Source organism: Xiphophorus couchianus, chromosome 6 (genome assembly GCF_001444195.1).
Source record: "Xiphophorus couchianus chromosome 6, X_couchianus-1.0, whole genome shotgun sequence".
In the NCBI taxonomy this organism is placed as follows: domain Eukaryota; kingdom Metazoa; phylum Chordata; class Actinopteri; order Cyprinodontiformes; family Poeciliidae; genus Xiphophorus; species Xiphophorus couchianus.
This window is the reverse complement of record NC_040233.1, coordinates 12,984,452-13,001,629: the sequence shown is the minus strand read 5'-3', so window position 1 is coordinate 13,001,629 and position 17,178 is coordinate 12,984,452. Positions and strand designations below refer to the sequence as shown.

Genomic DNA, 17,178 nt, shown 5'->3' with positions numbered 1-17,178 from the left:
AATAAAAACACTTAAGAGACTGGGTGTTACAGCATTAGAGGCTACTTCTTCTATGTCAATAAGATAACTGATCAGAAAACGGTTAATTTAAAGAGGAAAATCAAAGACACTGAATACTACAGCCATCAGATGAAGGTAAAAAGGAGTAGGCTGCTTAATTTTACTCAAATTAATATGGCAACTGCTTACTGAATTAAATATTTCCACACCTCAGTTGCTCATTTTAAAGTCACTTCTGTTAACAAATGCATAAACGGAAAAGATAATTATAAAATATGTCCATAATACCAAAATTATTTCTAAGTTCAAGAGTAAAACAGCATTTTAAGTCTGAATAGAGCCTAATATAGAAGATGAGCAAAGCAATTCCATAACAAAGAATCCTAATTTTTATTTTGTACCAATCCACTTCTGCTGTTTTAATAATTTTATTAGCTTTATACAGTACTGAAACACAAAAAAATAATAATAATGTGGTGCATTCACATTTTCCCAAGGGATTCTTTGCAAGTTATGAACTCTACCAGGGTAAAACAGTGAAAATCTTGAAGCTGGATCCATCCATGTAAAAACTCACTGGGAATAGGAAGACCGAGCCCGATTTCAAAAGTCATCTAGAACATCTGATGGATTTTCTTTTTTTGTCTATTCCAAGTTTTTACGTCCCATGTTCAAGGGCTTATTGTGTTTTTTTTGTTTTGTTTTTGTTTTTTTGCACGAGTTGATGAATCAGGGTTCCAGTCGATGTCTGTAAAAGAAACTTACAGTCCATACGCAACAACAGTCCACAGAAAACATTCCAATCTTTACTCCCCAGCATTCATCTCCTACGCCACGTAGGTGTACACTTTGCGATCCTCTGGCGTCCGTGCCAAGTATTCTCTTTCTATCAGTCCTTCGATGCGCTTTTTGATTACCACAGGACTGGGAAGAAACCGTGCTCGGAGCTGCTGGGTCACCTGAAGACGCAAAGAGGCAAAAATGTTTGGCTTAAGATTAAAGACTGCTCATTAAAATTGTGTTTTTAATGACATTGTGGAGATACTGAATAGCAAAAGTCATTGATAAAATAGAAGCAGGAGTTTTATTAGATTAGCCAGGCTACTCTCTGACTGTTTTGAGCTACAGTAAGACGAGGACTCCTCTCTCTTTGTCCTCATAATGTACTGATGAAGGTCAAATAATGAGTGCTCTACCTTCAAACAACCCTACTTCACAAGAATTATTATATAGCATTACAAATGGAACAATACTGGTGGCTTTCAAGTCAAAAGGGGGAAAAAAATCTGTGTGGCCCTCACCTCTGCTACCAGAACATTGTGCTGCATCTTCTTCCTCGACTTCATGATGCGGACGATGGCTGCCTCGATCTCATGCTTCCTGTCATCATCGACTTTCTGTCGTGTCTCCTTTCTTTCAGGATCCGATTCTCCTTGTTTAGCAGCAACTAGTAAGGTAGGTGCAAGGTAGATAGAAGATTAACAGAAGAAAGTGGGAAAAAAAAAGGTAACTCAAAAAGAAATGAAGAATGCCAACCCCATTTATAATTTGTTGAATAGATCTTGTGTAAAAAATCAATTAACTTTTGGAGTATTTATGTTACTAAAAAAACTGAAGATGTTTATATTCCGAACTAAAAGGGTAAGGAAGGCTATAAAAGTAGATTACAGGGGGAAACAAAATGGCATAAATAAGGTAATTGTGCAAATTGTCTGAGTAAAGAACCAGTTTACAAAACAAAGGAAAAAAAACTGATGAAAGGTTTAGCCATGCAGCCATTTAACCCACCTGTCTGGATTTTGACTCTGTGCAGCTTGGAGGTAAACTGATCATTGACTGTAAACACATGGCCATTTTCGATCTCTTTTGACTTTGGCTCTTTTGTTAGAACTCTTTGTGTAGGTTTTCCACAGGCTAAAGACTGCAACGCCCGCACCAGCTCTCTCTCTGGGATGTCTGTCTCCTGCTGGATGTCCTACAGAGGAGGACAAAGGTGACGATTAATAATTAAGAAAAAGCGTGTGGACTGAAGCTTTGCCCTATTCAGCAACACGTACATTTCTACAAGATTGTAAACACTCATTCATATCAAAATTGTTAATATTTAACAGATCCAAACATAGAAATAGGCTTTTGTATATGTAGCAGGAAGTTAATCAATCATTAAAGTTCAAGACTTGAAAGCAGGGAGAGAGGCAGATTTTGGAAACCTTTACAAAGGCAAATTGTGAAGGATAACCAGGTGAGTTACTGTATTACCAGATTACTGCAACTCTTTTGAAATGTTCATATACAAGCAGTGATCAGGACACAAAAGTAGACACAGAAAGAAAAAACAGTGATTCAGTGAAACGGCACTAAAAATATTTTCATGCTCACACTAGTAAATGCTGGCCTCTGTTGGATAAAATTGAAGAGCAACTATTGTTCACATTCATAATAAGGTCAAACTTTCTTTGACAGAAAATGAAAGAAAACAATGGACTGTAATTTATTGTGTAAAGCACAAAGATAAGCCAGGCAGCACATCTTGACCCCGACTCGTGCCTGTAAAATGAAGATCTTCTCTATCTGAGAAGGGGGTCATAATGTTATGACCACCTGTTTTAATTAGCGTCTAAAAACAGGAAAGAGGGAGCACAGCACTCTCACCTCAAAAGTGCACTTTTCCCTGTTGTTGAAGAGCATGAGGATGGTCATCTGGAAGGTGGAGACCTGCAAGATGTGCTTTCGGGTGTTAGAACCTGTCACCTGTGCTCCACCGACACCAACCTCCGAACCATCCTCCTGCAGAGGAAATGGGAAAAGATGACAATTGAAATAAAAACATGAATTTAAATCCAGTATCCATGACTCTACCCTTAAAATTGTTTAGCATTTAAATAGCTGGACCAAAGCTGGTACCTTTTTGATAGTTCCATAAAAGGTTGCATTTAGGTCTGCTCCACCCATGTGATGTTGTAGTGTGAGCTGCCTTCCACTGTGCTTAGCAAGGTAAAACCTGTTAGATACAAACAGGCAACATTCTCATTAGATGCTATGCAAACGAACATTTAGCAGTAATATCTTTCTCACCTTGCTGAATATCTTACCTTCTGAAGACTTCATATGCATCTCTAGGAGCAGGAGGGATGGTGCACTTGGGTGTTGCAGACTGTGTAGGCCAGTAACCCGTGGTAAGGACCCTCACTGTTAGGTCTACACCACTTAAAGAAGCCTGAAATTGATGCATAAAACTTCTCAAATCCGTAACAATGATCTTTAGATGTATTTATTTTATCTAGGATTCATGTTTTAATTTTTTTATGTAATAAAATGAGAACCACATAGCCTGGTGACCCTGCAAGAATTGCCCATATTGGTTTTGAATAAAAATACATACTTTAAATGTGGGCATTGTGTTTTTAATATCTTACCGATATGCTCTGAATGTATTGCCTGAACTCATCCATAGTAGTGTTTGAGATACTCATGTCTCTGAACATTCCTTCCAGTTTAGAGGTGAACTGACAGCCACATTCTGTCTGCAAGGGAGAGACGGGGAGAACATTGAGCTACAACAGCAAACAAACATGTAGAGTAAATAGAATAAAAAAAGTGGAGGTGGATTTGATATAGAGCATCAACATGATCCTAAAAGATAAAGATACAAATGCACATTAGCATATTAGAAATGATCAAAAAGTTCATTTTGATAAATCAGTTCAAAAAGGTTTAAAACATACGCAGTAATCATAAAACAGAGCAATACGTTTTAAGAGTCCTTTGTTTTAATTCCAATGATTATGGCTTAGAGCTAATAAAAAAGAACATTCTGTTTCTCTGGTTATCAAAATATTCCCAGCCATTAAAAATATGGATTTTTTAACACAGAAATGTCATGTTGAATAACTGATGGATAATATTGGCTTATTAAATAAAAAAACATAAAGATGGCTAACTAAACTCAATGCTAACTCAATCACAAATATGACAAATGTTTATTACCAGCTGACGTTTAGGAAAACCTTCCTCTTGAGTGTGTTTGTCATTTTTAATATACGAGCATCATTAATGAGAATTTCTTTGAGTTGTTGGCCATAGTTATCAAAATTACAAAACAAAAACAATGAAATAGCTGAAATGTATCACCTAGAGTTTATATTTCTGAATGGAATTATTAAAATAAATCAGGTTTACTGAATAGGACCTGTACACCTCACAAATCATTCACCTTCAGCTTAGAGATCATGTTCTTCTCGGAATCATCCGAGACACTCTTGTTGCTGAGAAGTCGACGGCCCAGATGCTGCTTGTAGTATCTTTCGAAAACGTCCTTCTCCTGCATAAACCTGAACAACACCATGGCCTTGTCGAGAATAGACTCCACCTCCTGTTCTGTCAGCTGATTAAAATATAGATCAAACAAAATGTAAATACTGGCATACCTCAGAAAAAAACCCCAGTGTTTTTATTATAAAGTCACATACCCCTTTTACTCCCTTCTTGAGCTTATCGTCTATGAACAGTGACAGGTACTCTGGTGAACGTGAGTTGAGGTTAAGAAAATACTCAAAGTCTCCAGCGATAGTTTGCTTAAAGAGTCTGTCATTATTGAAAGACTCGAGGAGGAAATGATCAAATCGTGTTTTCAAGTCTAGCAGACCCTGTGGAGAAAGCGATAAACACAAAATGACATCTCTAATACAGCATGTACCTCTTATAATGTTGAGGTGAAGTCTTTAAATTCTAAGTAGTTTTGTGACAGAGTTCTGTCAGTGTACCTGAATGTAATCAACAGGGTTCTTGCCCTCTCCCTCTTCTGACACCAGAGCTTTGCCCTGTTCCCTCAGGTATGAGCTCATACACTCGCACATTGTTTTCAGGCCATTTGGTACTCGACTGAATAGCTTGTACATGCAAGCCAGATCTGAGAGTGAAACATGAAGCAAAAAATATAAATAATAATAATAAGACAAAGGATATCGAGAATTCAATCAAAACAAAACCTGTTATTAAACATATTTACCTTCCGTTTTTCCATTCTTGAGCATATGCACCAAGCCAGAATTCTCCATCTCCACAATAGTTTTCATATGTTTTGAAATAAGCTCCCTTTCCACTACCTTAACGATTGGCTCTTCAGTTGACTTGTCTAAGCAGTGCATAACTCGCTCAATCTCTTCATTGATCCTAGCCTCGACCTTCTTTATGTAGACGCTGGCACTGTTTTCTGCCAGGAACTTTTGGCTCTCCATCTGAAAAGATTAAAAATTAATGGGGCTGTTTTACTGCAGATACGGCAAACGAGTGCACAAAGGCATCAAGAGCAATCTCACCTGGAAGAATTCAGCTGACATGTCTAAGAAGGGGCATTCGAAGTCCTCCTCGTATACAGATCTACCGTCCAGGCCGAGAATCATCAGCATCTGGCAGGCGTTTCTGATGGCACCCCTGCAGTTGATGGCGGAAAGGAAACAAACAAAAACCTTGAGTTACATCAGACTTTCTGACTCATTCAAGATATCTGGCTATGTGTCCGGTGAAGGAGCACAGGAGCTTACCTGTCTACAACTTCCCCCTTTCTTTCCCGCGCAATCATGTCCAGCAACGTCTGTCGTAGGTGGTCCCGAATGCAGCCGTAGCGTACCACCTGGTCCCTGAATATGATTAGGCCGAGGTTGTATACATTCTCCACGTTGTTTTGCTGAACATAAACCCTATCCTAAAAGAGAGTTAGAAAAAAAGAGACACAATGACTTTGCTCAATTTTAGCTTGTATTATAGCACATATTTCCCACTGTATTCTTTTAAAAATAAATTATTGGAGTGCAGTGAAAGCTAGCGTTGTCATCTCAGAATATGACAATTGATAAAAGAAAACAGAGTCCTTGTCAGTCAGTAGCTCATAGATTCCAGTGTATCAGGCTCTATTCATCTACTGCCTTTTTTTCTTCTAACTTTGAGGCAGGTTTAATAAGGTCCAAACAGACCACATGACCTTTAATGTTTAGTCCCAAAACATTCAGCTCATTTATTTTGCTTCTGGGAAGTCTGATTATTTTATTATGCAAGCTTCAGAGTTGTTTTCTTCCCCTTAATCTAATATGTGAGGGATCTCAGAGAATGGGTAGGATTTTGTAGTGATGTATTTTTTTAATGCTCTTATATATTAGTTAACACTTTGTGTGTGTATGCGAGATGCAAGAAAGTTCTGGTGTTTTAGTCAGCTGCAGCACTTACTTTTTCATAATCTTTGCACAAAAACAAACAAAACAAATGCAAAGAAAATTTCGTTAATAATTCTATGTGGATATGACCTAAAATACAAACATACTGCTGCGCTTACATGAATGTGTAACATTTTCTGTAGTTCAGGGTTTATTTTATCAGCTGTATATATGAATGTTCCAAATCTTCAATAGCTTAAAGGAGCAATTAATTATTATTATTTCCTTGAATTTACCTTTGAGAGACTGTTAAGTAAATAGTGCTATGATCTCTAATCTTGAAACCTATTATGTTTCAGAATTGGCTAGACTCCAGTTACAGTTTGCCATATTGTGATGTGTAATGAAGAGACCAGAGGAACTCTCTGTCAGTACAACTGAAATGAGTCATTATAATTTTCCTGTTTAAATTTCTGAAGAGCGGATGTCTTTTTGGTTTTGAAGAAACTGAAAACTGCAGCAGGGAAAAATGTTGGAGGAACTTTATTAAGCATTAAGCATACCTAATGCATTGTGTTCTTCGTTGTCATCTAGTTGAAAATTTACTTTACTTCCTTGACTGCCAACTTTAAGTGTTAATCACTTGTTAAAATGAAACAACAGCATGATACAAACTGTCACATGCAGCTTCACTGCAACTGCCAACAATGTTTTAGCCAGTACAATTAGGTCAACATTAGACTCAAAATGGATTCCTTAACAGTATTTCTGATAAATGCTTTGTTTAGTCTAGAGAATAACAGAACATTATTCACTCTTCTATAACTTTTTTCTTCTGGACAAAGAATATTTTTCCAGTAGATTTTCCCTTCAAAGAAACCAAAGGAAGTTAACAGTTTAAACTATCAATTTGAATTGACCTGCACAATGTATCAAATCGCAATCATCGTAATATCCACGTGAACAACATTGCAAACACAAGAGACTGCTTCAATACAATATTTGGTAGAAAACTATATTTCATGTGTCATGCATCTACTGTCTGCACATTGATTTTTTATTAGAATCGATTATAAATGTCTATATCCGATGTATATTTTTTAGTATATGAGACAGTTATACCACCATGAGGACAGTGTTTATAGGTGAAGTGGAAAAAATGGGACTAATCATAATCAACTGGTTTTTGAAATTTTTACCAAGGTTTAAGTGATGCTTGTGACGTTCATGAGAATCTGCTTTTAATCAGATTCTTGGCACTATAGAAATTCCACATGATCTTAGGTCATAAACTGCAGATTACAATCATATCACTAATATTTAAGCTCCATTTCGATTTCATGTGAAAATTAGGCTATTTTGCAATCTGAGAAGGAAAATCATGTATACATAATATTTAAGTTCAAGTTTTAGTAAGACATACATTTGGTGATTTAGTAAATACAACAAAGACAAACAAGTAGTTTCAATCTCTCTTTTGACATCAACAGAGAAATAAATGCAAAAGTGAGTTGATTTTACAAAACAGACCAAAGACCCATGGTCTAAATCAGGGGTCCCCAAAGCCGGTCCTCAAGGGCCGGCATCCTGCCTGTTTTAGTTCTCTGTGGTAGCAACAACCTTTTCAGCATGTCAGTGTTCTTCTTAGTCCTCTAACGAGCCATCATTTGATCCAGGTGCGTTAAACCAGGGAGAGAACCAAAACATGGAGGATGCCGGCCCTAGACTTTGGGGACCCCTTGCTAAATAAAGAAAGCAAACATTTACTCAGATTAATGAACTTCTAATATGGGAAAAATGTCTTATCTGCCAATGGAACAAGTACATTGCCATCAATAATAAGGAATTATTTACTTAAAACAAGTCTCTATATCTTATTGAAAAGTTACTTAAGTGGGTTTTGTCTTATTTCAAGTATATTAATATATTTGCCCAAGAAACTTGATCAAAAATACATGGTAAGATTTTGTGTTTTTACATTGCAACAACCTTATGATCCATGGGCTTAGTTGTCAGGCTACAGACAATAAATACCAAACTTTATGATTTTAATGAGTGTTTTTTTTTTCACTGATAATCTCTTACATCAGGGGTGTCAAACTCCAGTCCTCAAGGGCCGCTGTCCTGCAGTTTTTAGATGTGCCACAGGTACAAAACACTGGAATGAAATGGCTTAATTACCTCCTTCTTGTGTAGATCAGTTCTCCAGAGCCTTAATGACCTAATTATTCTATTCAGGTGTGGTGCAGCAGAGGCACATCTAAAAGTTGCAGGGCAGCTGCCCTCGAGGCCTGGAGTTTGACACCTGTGTCTTACATAAAAGTTTTTTAAGGATACCAAAGACTGATCACAACGACTCTGGTCTTAAACAATCCTCTAAATAAGTTGATTAAGGTGTACCGTTTCTTTGAAGATGATGTAATCTTTTATAGACTTGATTTATGTTTATCTTAAGGCAGGTTTGGAATTATGAGCACAAAATTATCTTTGATATCAAGTTAAACAACAGTCGGCCCACTGCCAGTCAAAAACCAGAAAAGCGTGAAGCAAAACGACCCCAGCAGAGCACTGTGATCTCCATACTGACTGGGCTATTGTTTTAGCCTACACTTGTGCTAATCTCAAGGGATCAATCACTCGAGCACAACCACACACACACACACATTTTGTTCTCGCTGTTGGCAAAGGTAATGTAAATAGTTCTGCCAGTTTTCCGATTAAACGAACATGCAAACAAAGCTTCATTGTTTTAGTCCACAAATAATTTAAGAACAGAGTTCCTACCATGTACATAAGGATGTCTCTGATCATAACCATGGCAGTTTGATGGTCATTCCAAGCCTGGTTCAGTGTTTGCAGAAAGTTATTGTTTAAGGAGTTTAGAACATCTTCCCGTACCTAAAAATAACACAAACAACCAAATCAAGTCACGTCAAGCCAATTTATCTACAGTGGGACCAGTACAGATTACATTTTTATGATGACTTTGTTGAAGAGAAAAGTAGTATCTTACTTTGTTGATGAGGTGCTCTGTGACCACTTCCCTTAGGCCTGTATAGAGCTTCTCTCCATGCTTGTGGAGCACCATGGTGTAGGCATTCCTGTAAAGCTCCTCAAAGCTCAGCCCGCTGTTGTTCTTCCTCTGAATCTCCTGAATGGCATTTTTCAGAAGGTCCCAGATGTTATTTACGTATTTCTCATCCATCGTCATCTGTGGGACACAAAAAAAAGAAAAGTTGTGGTTTGGAAACAAGTATCTCGGGATCTTGTTCACGAATGGGGGAAGAAGGGAGCGGGAGATCGACAGGCGGATTGGCGCAGCGTCTGCCGTCAAGCGGGCGCTGTACCGGTCTGTCGTGGTGAAGAGAGAGCTGAACCAAAAAGTGAAGCTCTCGATTTACCGGTTGATCTACGTTCCCACCCTCATCTATGGTCATGAGCTTTGGGTCATGACCGAAAGAACGAGATCGCGGATACAAGCGGCTGAAATGGGTTTTCTCCGTAGGGTGGCTGGGCTCTCCCTTAGAGATAGGGTGAGAAGCTCAGTAATCCGGGAGGGACTCAGAGTAGAGCCGCTGCTCCTTCACATCGAGAGGAGCCAGTTGAGGTGGCTCGGGCATCTGGTCAGGATGCCTCCTGGACGCCTCCCTGGTGAGGTGTTCCGGGCACATCCCACCGGGAGGAGGCCCCGGGGAAGACCCAGGACAAGCTGGAGGGACTATGTCTCTCGGCTGGCCTGGGAACGCCTCGGGATTCCCCTGGAAGAGCTAGGAGAAGTGGCCGGGGAGAGGGAAGTCTGGGCCTCCCTTCTGAAGCTGCTACCCCCGCGACCCGACCCCGGATAAGCGGAAGAAGATGGATGGATGGATGAATGGATGGTTTGGAAACATCAACTGATCTATATCGGTAAATCGTACGAGCTTAGCAATATGAGAGTTTATTCTTTCAATACAATTTCAAAAGATTAAACAATTTTCAAATATGTTGAGTATGAGTACACTTCAACTGTAACTGTTGTCTCCTGTTTTTCGTCTCCTTTTTTCATCTATTTAAAGGTGCATTTCTGTGCAAAGCAAGAAATCCTTTCATGTTAGAAGCATATCAACTATTGTTGCAGTACTTTCCCCATTTCAGCTTGGAAAGCTTGGACCAATGATTACAGGTTTATGCCAGCAACAAATGAGTCAACAGCAGAAAAATGTATTTGTGCAAAAAATAAATGAATAAATTCTAAGAAAATAGTGCCACATGCAAGGTTGATCACTATTTAATCACTGTTATTGACTAAATAAATTGGTAAGGCCGTGTACATTTGAACAAAACCAACACAACTATTGGGTTAAAGCAATATAAACAATATGGGACATACAGGAGATCCGGGCAGTGGAGTGCACAAAAAAAATTTGAAACAAGTATTTCCATGAGTAACGCTGACGTCATCTCTCATAGCATAGTTTTAACTCAGTGATGCTGTTTTGTCCCTAATGTCATTAAATGAGTCATCTTGGAGTGAACAAAAGACTTAAACTGATTTTTGCAAGGGACACATTGGTCACTTCATGAAGAAAGAGTCACAACATTTCTACTTAAAATCAAAGGCTTAATGACTGTTGTGGTTCAGCTTGTCATGCACAAATCTTTGTGGGGGCCCCAATATAAAAAGTATAAGTATGCCCCATTGATTTAAACTTAGCTATAACACCTTATTCTTCACGTTACACTACAAAACAAAGCCCTATAATGTAGATCAAAACTGATATCTTATGCTGAGTTGTTTTGTTTCGTAATGACAAAAATTCATACAAACAAACTGATTTGGTACATAGAGACTAGCTTAATTAACCCGCCTGGTGCAGCAGTAGAACAGACCCCACTATTGCTTCAGTGTCAGAAGCAATAGTCCTCAACACCATCCTGGGTTCGACTCCTGACCTCAGGAGCTTGTCTTCCCCCTTTTTCCTTTTGCCCATTCCCTGTCTGATTATTGTCAAGGCCACTGGCACTACAAAAAAATCTTTACAACACTTAAACAACAACAACAACAACAAAAAGGATACAGGAAATAACTTACACCTTGATTTTTAAGGAATAATAAAATAAAGTTTCTGCAAACTGTTTTTCTCCTTGTTTGTAGGGAGACTACTTAAAAGAGTTCTGTTCTATCTAAAAGAGTACTATTATATCCTCAAAAATGAAGCATAACTTTTGGTTGAAATTAGGTCACATACAATAAACAAACACGTATTCTAATCACTGAAAAGGGTGGATCACTCAGAGATTACCTGTTGAACATGTTGAAATATCGAGAAACAATTTATGTGATTTTAGATCCCAACTTTTTATTTATTTTAAAGGTTTCAATGGAAACTGGAGGACATAAATGACCCCAGAAATACAACCTTTCAAACGAAATCCCGGTGTCAATTTTTAGGCTCCTTACAGGGACCATGCATCATTGAAAATTTGTTTTAATTCTCGTTCAGATTAAATCGTTTATTTTGACATACACTCGTTTTTATCTCCGCAGTCCTAATTTTTATCTCCACCTCAGAACTTAGGTTAGACATGCATATTCATGTTACATTCTCAATAAAGAGCCACTAGGTTTCAAATGAATTCACTCACATGAGCAAAATCCTTATGCACACAGTCCTAGCAGCGTGAGCGGTTATTATAACGTAATGATACTGGTTGACAGACTGACAGAAACTTGGCAAACGTCATGCCAGCTAACAGGCCTGCTACTAACGAGCTTATATTTGAAGTTTCCTCACACATGCTAGCATTAGCTCGTGACAAATAAACGGTAATATTTTCAAACCGATAACGAAAATAATCGGCCTGAACCAAAAATAATTAAAAGCCTCTGTGCCTCAGACGATTTGTTCAGGCAGTTGTAGTTTCCCCCTGACAATGACGTCTATTTTTTCGTTTGAGATGCTAGTTAGCTGACAGCTACAAACACAGGGATCTTTCATTTCCAACGCCCTAGTTTTAAAATCAGTGTCTGTCTAATAATACTCACAGGAAAGGCTCGTATCCTCATCTTGGTGTCCTTCTTGGTGCCGCCTTTGAGGTTGGACATGATTACTTAGAGCGACTTTCGTTACTAAGTTGACTTAAAGACTACATGAAAGGCAGCTGCTAGTCTGCTTTCTGCACCCGGACAGAAAAAAAGGACGCTTAATGGCCTCCCTTATGGAAATGCGGCCAGTATCTGCGTTCGTTACACTGTTGTCAGTCGCTTTCCTCAGAATGTTTCGGCTAATGTTTTAGCTTGTATGCAGTGATGGCGGCCGAAGTGAATAGTCTTCTCCACTGCGCAATCCGAAAATCTCGCGAGAGTTGTAGAGTCACAACAACGACAGGTGCGTGCCACAGGTTGACTTTAATAGTTTGAACGACTCCCGTGCCCGCTTGGTTTTTGAGGTTTATTGTTGTAAGTATTAAACGTTTTCCTGGTTTACAGTAAAAACTCAATTTATTCAGAAGTAGCATGACCAGAAAAATGCTCCATTTTGTCGTTGGAACATAATGTTTTATGCTGCTGGATGTAAACCATTATTTTTATTTGGCTATAAGCTACAAGTAGCTAATTAACATCAAGATTTTTTTTAGTCTTTATAAAATGATTCACATCTATCAAAATGAATCAGACTAAATTAACCGAGTACATGTTATCTGTCATTATTTAAATGATAGATAATACTTTCAGACCAACAGTTATCCAAAACTCTTGGAAACAATAAAAATATAATCACATTTTTTAGCCTATCTGCCATTGTTTTTCAGTTCTTCTGCTGCACTCTAGTGTCCAGTAGTTCCAGCCTCATGTCTGTGTTTTTATCTACTAACAAGCAGAACATCACTTTTTCACAGATCTGCTTGGCTGAAATCTTCTGCTCACTGCCAGCTGATACTGCTGCCTTTCATTCTACCCATATGTGGAGGTGACCCTGTGAGAGACCAATGAATAATAAAATTAAAACATGCTGTATATCTAAAGCTTTTAGTAACGTGATGTTAGCAAATGTGTTTGCTAACCTTTCAATGTTAGCAAACATATTTGTATAAAAAGACAATTTAAACTCTAGTTTTTAGGTAAATTACACAACTAGCCAAATAGGGATCTTTTGTCATGACAAAAAGACGTCTGTATATGAAATTTAGTGGTACAGTTTATGCCACAGTGATATCTTCACCATTTTGAACTTATGTTGTGACTATAAACAGAACTCTTGCTCACCCATTCGAGTGCCAAAAGAATCATAATATCAAGTTGCTTGCTTATTTGTGTTGTGTTGAACAGCACCTAACACACTACAGGTTCCTCCCATTCCACGGAGTAGTGTGTAAAATGTTTGTCGGCCGATAGCAGCCCTCTCTGCAAATCATAGATAAACTCCACATGCTGCTGTTGACATTCAGACAGCCTACAGAACAGATAAGCATTGTGGCTGAAGAAATGAAAACCCAGCTAAGTTTGCTTAACATAGTCAGAAATCAAATGCAAGAGATTTTTTTTCAGCACAAAGAGCAATACTCAATACATAAAAAATGTGTTTGTAAAAAAATAGTGTATTTATTTTTCATCCCATGTCATATCTTAGATCTCCAGCAGGTGGTGTGTGCTGTACTGAGAGGTCAATACAATTATATCTAATGCAGTCAAGCTTCTCTGCAAGTGCAAGCACATGACACGTTTTCCATCAGCAGGGTAAGCCCAAAAGATAAAAGTATAAAGTTGCACATCTGAAAGCAGAGACACATTGATTTTTCCTCTTTTTTTCAGGTGATTAGAGAGGCAGAATTTAAGACGTTGCTTCTGATTTCAGCTTCTTTCCTTGCTGCTACCTGCTTTGCAAACACGACACCAACAGGTCAGGACAAATGCATCAGTCTTCAGAATCCTGCGCTCATCATTTTAGCCGATATGCTGTTGACCTGGTGCCAGCACTGCAAAACAGGACAAGTAATTTAATTTGCCATCACCGCCAACCCTGAAGAGAGGAATGTAGGCTAGCAGAATCCCAATTGGGAGGTATGTAAGAAAATTTGCTAGCAACTGAGAAAGAGGTTAGGTGGATCTGCATGTTGTGTCACATCCAGGTGTCTCACCTTTAAAGATGTAGATTTGCCCTTTAGGTTTACGAGAATAAATTGGAAAATAAAATCCATTCCTAAAGTATTGTTACCCCTTGAACCTTTTCTTAATTTTTTTAACTACAACCTGCATCGTGCCATATATAATTTTATGGAATAGACCAAAACAAGGTTGTGCATTAGTGAGAAAGCTGCATAGGTTGTCATATGTTTAATAGAAGTCAAAATCTGAAAGGAGGACATACATTTGTATTCCGCCGTTTATCAATGGTTCTTTCCAAATTTTTTGCTGAGTATGTGGTGCTTAGTCTTTGTTATTGAGCTCTGACAAACTTCTGAAACCTCTGCCAACACACTGTTTTCATAGTAATTTTAAATTACACGCAGGTATCCTTGCTTTGCTTATTAGGTGAGTTGTAAAGCCAATTAGCTTTCTTGTTTTCAGAGTATCAGAGTAAACGAGCAAAAATTAATTTAAAAAATCATTTTCTTTCCATTTTAAAATCGCGCACTACTCTGTATTGTTCTACAACGTCAAAGGAAATTGAAAACACATTAAAGTTTTTTTGGATTTGACAATTGATGAAAAATGTTTAGTTGAATCACTATTTCTGCAAGACACTGTAACATCCATCCACCCATTTTTAATACACGCAGGCTATAAAAAAGCTGCTGGTGCCTTTCTCCAGAAGTCATTGGGGGTCATAAAACAATACCGGTAAAGTTTGAAAAATAATGCACAAAGCTCTTACCCTTCTGCAAAAATTTTCTTCTGCGTGTGCTAAAACACTTACACATATCGTATTATAAGCATGCACAATTAAGTGTGACTGGGCCTTGAAAGAACCAGTTCCCTGTATAAGAGCTGCCAAAAAAACAATAGACATTGCTACTTTTTTTTTTTTTTTTTTTACTAATGACACGTATGTTCATCAGTCTCAGGAAGTGTGTGACCACATATTTTAACTGTTTGTTTCAAAAGGCTTTGTGGCAATTTGAAAATAACTTATCTAAAAAAGAGGCTTTAACATTGTGCAACTGTGTCACCATTTTGCCACACAGACGCTAAGTGAAGATGTGGAACGAGGAGGTCTGATAAACCATCTGACCTCTAAATAAACACAAATGTTTTGGTATTTTGCAACACATTAGCAACATTCCCAGTCCTAGCCATCATCACCCGTAGTGAGCAAATGGAACAATGTCCTCTTCCAGCCATGTGAGGTGAAATGACTTGATTTTAATTGGAGTTATGACTTGTTACCATACTGAGTTCATATCTTAAATTATCCTAATGGGTCACAGTTTAGTATTGGTCATAAAATCTAAATATAATTCTCAAGAGACTAAGTTGTTCAACAGCACTGCGGTTAGTGCTGCACTTGGCCTGAAAGTACAGCGCATACAGACGAGAGGTTCTGCTATTGTGCTATTTTTGTAGTTTTTTGGTAAATAGTTCAATAATTTAGTTTAAGCTGTGTGAATTGATCTTGTAGCAAGCCAGTGTTTCAAAGAGAAGGGGTTTATTTTACCAACTGTTTGCACAGTCTGTAATGATACAGCTCATAACCAGAGTTCCATTTAACAACCTCCACAGCGACACTATAATCATAGGCTACATTTGTTTATCTTTTCCTCTTTTTTTTCCATCACTCCACTCTTGCCATTCTTTGCATTCATGCCTATCTTTCTCTCTCCTCTCCCTCTCTCTGCCTCCCTACTGCCCTCTTCCTCTTGTGTTTATCTTAATTTCAGCTAGACCAATCCCGTGCTGTGCAGGACCCGCTACTGGAGAAAGTGTTTGTTGACTTTATGGCACAGACTTGCACAGCTCTGTAGGGGAGCAGACTGTTATTTATGGCTCAAGGCCTCATGTGATTGGCTGAGGAGGGATATAATTATGTGGGGAAATTTTAAGAATCACAATGGCTTCCACGTTGAAATGACTGGTTGCTAGGTTACTAAGTGAGGAAGATGTTTTTAAGTGATTTTCAAATACTGTTTTAGTTACTTACTATCAGCCCATTTCAACAAAACGTCTTAGTGTCGAATAACCTCATTAGCAGTTTATGGCATTGTGAGATTGTTCTTCATGCGTTCTCATTTTATTTTAAAGTGTGACTTTAAGCACTAAAAATGACCGATGCTAAGAAGCTAGCAGAGACATTTTTTTAGAAACTAATTTGGTCCCATAGAGTCGAACAGTGCTGTCAGGTCACAGCAGGAAGGTTCTTGATTCAACTGAGGAATTTTGTACCCATTCCTTGGCTCATGGTGTAGGATTTCTTTCCAAAATATACAGTATTTTTCATTATGTGTATCAGCCAGTCAGGTGTAAATCTTAAAGATGAATTAATGGAAAAGCACAACATAATCATGAAAAACAAAATCTAAATTCCAATCTGAACAGTGATGCAAGTAGATGACTTGTGTGTAGAAGTATGCATATCTTCCTGTCTAACAACAGTCTCTGGATTTTGCATTTGCTTCTGCTTCCGTATTATGCATGTTGGTTGTACAGGGACCTCTGACAGACTAATGGGATTCATTTGAAACACTCTTCTGCTTTGGGTGTTTTATACAAATGAAGCAAAATTACAAACATGCATTTTTCAGCCTGCTACGCATTGTGAGGTACTTCACCACACCAGTGTGGCTAATCCTGTTTTGTATTCCATACCATGACTCATGTGATCACTGTCTTCAATAATACATGTGTGGCCATATCACGAGAAAAAAAAAACTCCACAATCTGAGGGGAATTGAGGCTCAAAGAGTAATCCTCATCTAATCCTTTTATTTTGAATACATAGAATGCCACAGTTAATGGAGTGATGTGTCTATTATTTTCATAACTGCACTGACTAGCAGTAATGCCTTGCCCTTTTTGTACTACCATGTGTTGTCAGACATACATCAACAAACA

General features: G+C 38.1%; 1 protein-coding gene across 1 annotated transcript; it reads right to left on the bottom strand.

Moving 5' to 3' along the window:
• Positions 1-651: 651 nt before the first annotated feature.
• On the bottom strand, positions 652-12,478 carry LOC114146168 (cullin-3-like). The gene is made up of 16 exons (XM_028020002.1): positions 12,175-12,478; positions 9,163-9,360; positions 8,934-9,047; positions 5,544-5,704; positions 5,319-5,433; positions 5,009-5,237; positions 4,764-4,909; positions 4,470-4,646; positions 4,214-4,384; positions 3,417-3,524; positions 3,093-3,217; positions 2,905-3,001; positions 2,653-2,787; positions 1,789-1,975; positions 1,302-1,447; positions 652-959 (listed from the first exon to the last, which is right to left on the bottom strand). Exons 1-16 carry the CDS (start codon positions 12,232-12,234, stop codon positions 828-830), a joined length of 2,301 nt encoding a protein of 766 aa, XP_027875803.1. The 5' UTR covers positions 12,235-12,478; the 3' UTR covers positions 652-827.
• Between the last annotated feature and the right edge of the window lie 4,700 nt (positions 12,479-17,178).

Excerpts from the sequence above, each read along its gene's own strand:
- LOC114146168 (XM_028020002.1), bottom strand. The coding sequence starts at position 12,234 with ATGTCCAACCTCAAAGGCGGCACCAAGAAGGACACCAAGATGAGGATA. Across the intron at positions 5,705-8,933 it reads GAGACATCCTTATGTACATG|GATAGGGTTTATGTTCAGCA; the intron begins GTAGGAACTCTG and ends ACTCTCTTTTAG. Across the intron at positions 2,788-2,904 it reads TTTATGGAACTATCAAAAAG|GAGGATGGTTCGGAGGTTGG; the intron begins GTACCAGCTTTG and ends TTTCCTCTGCAG.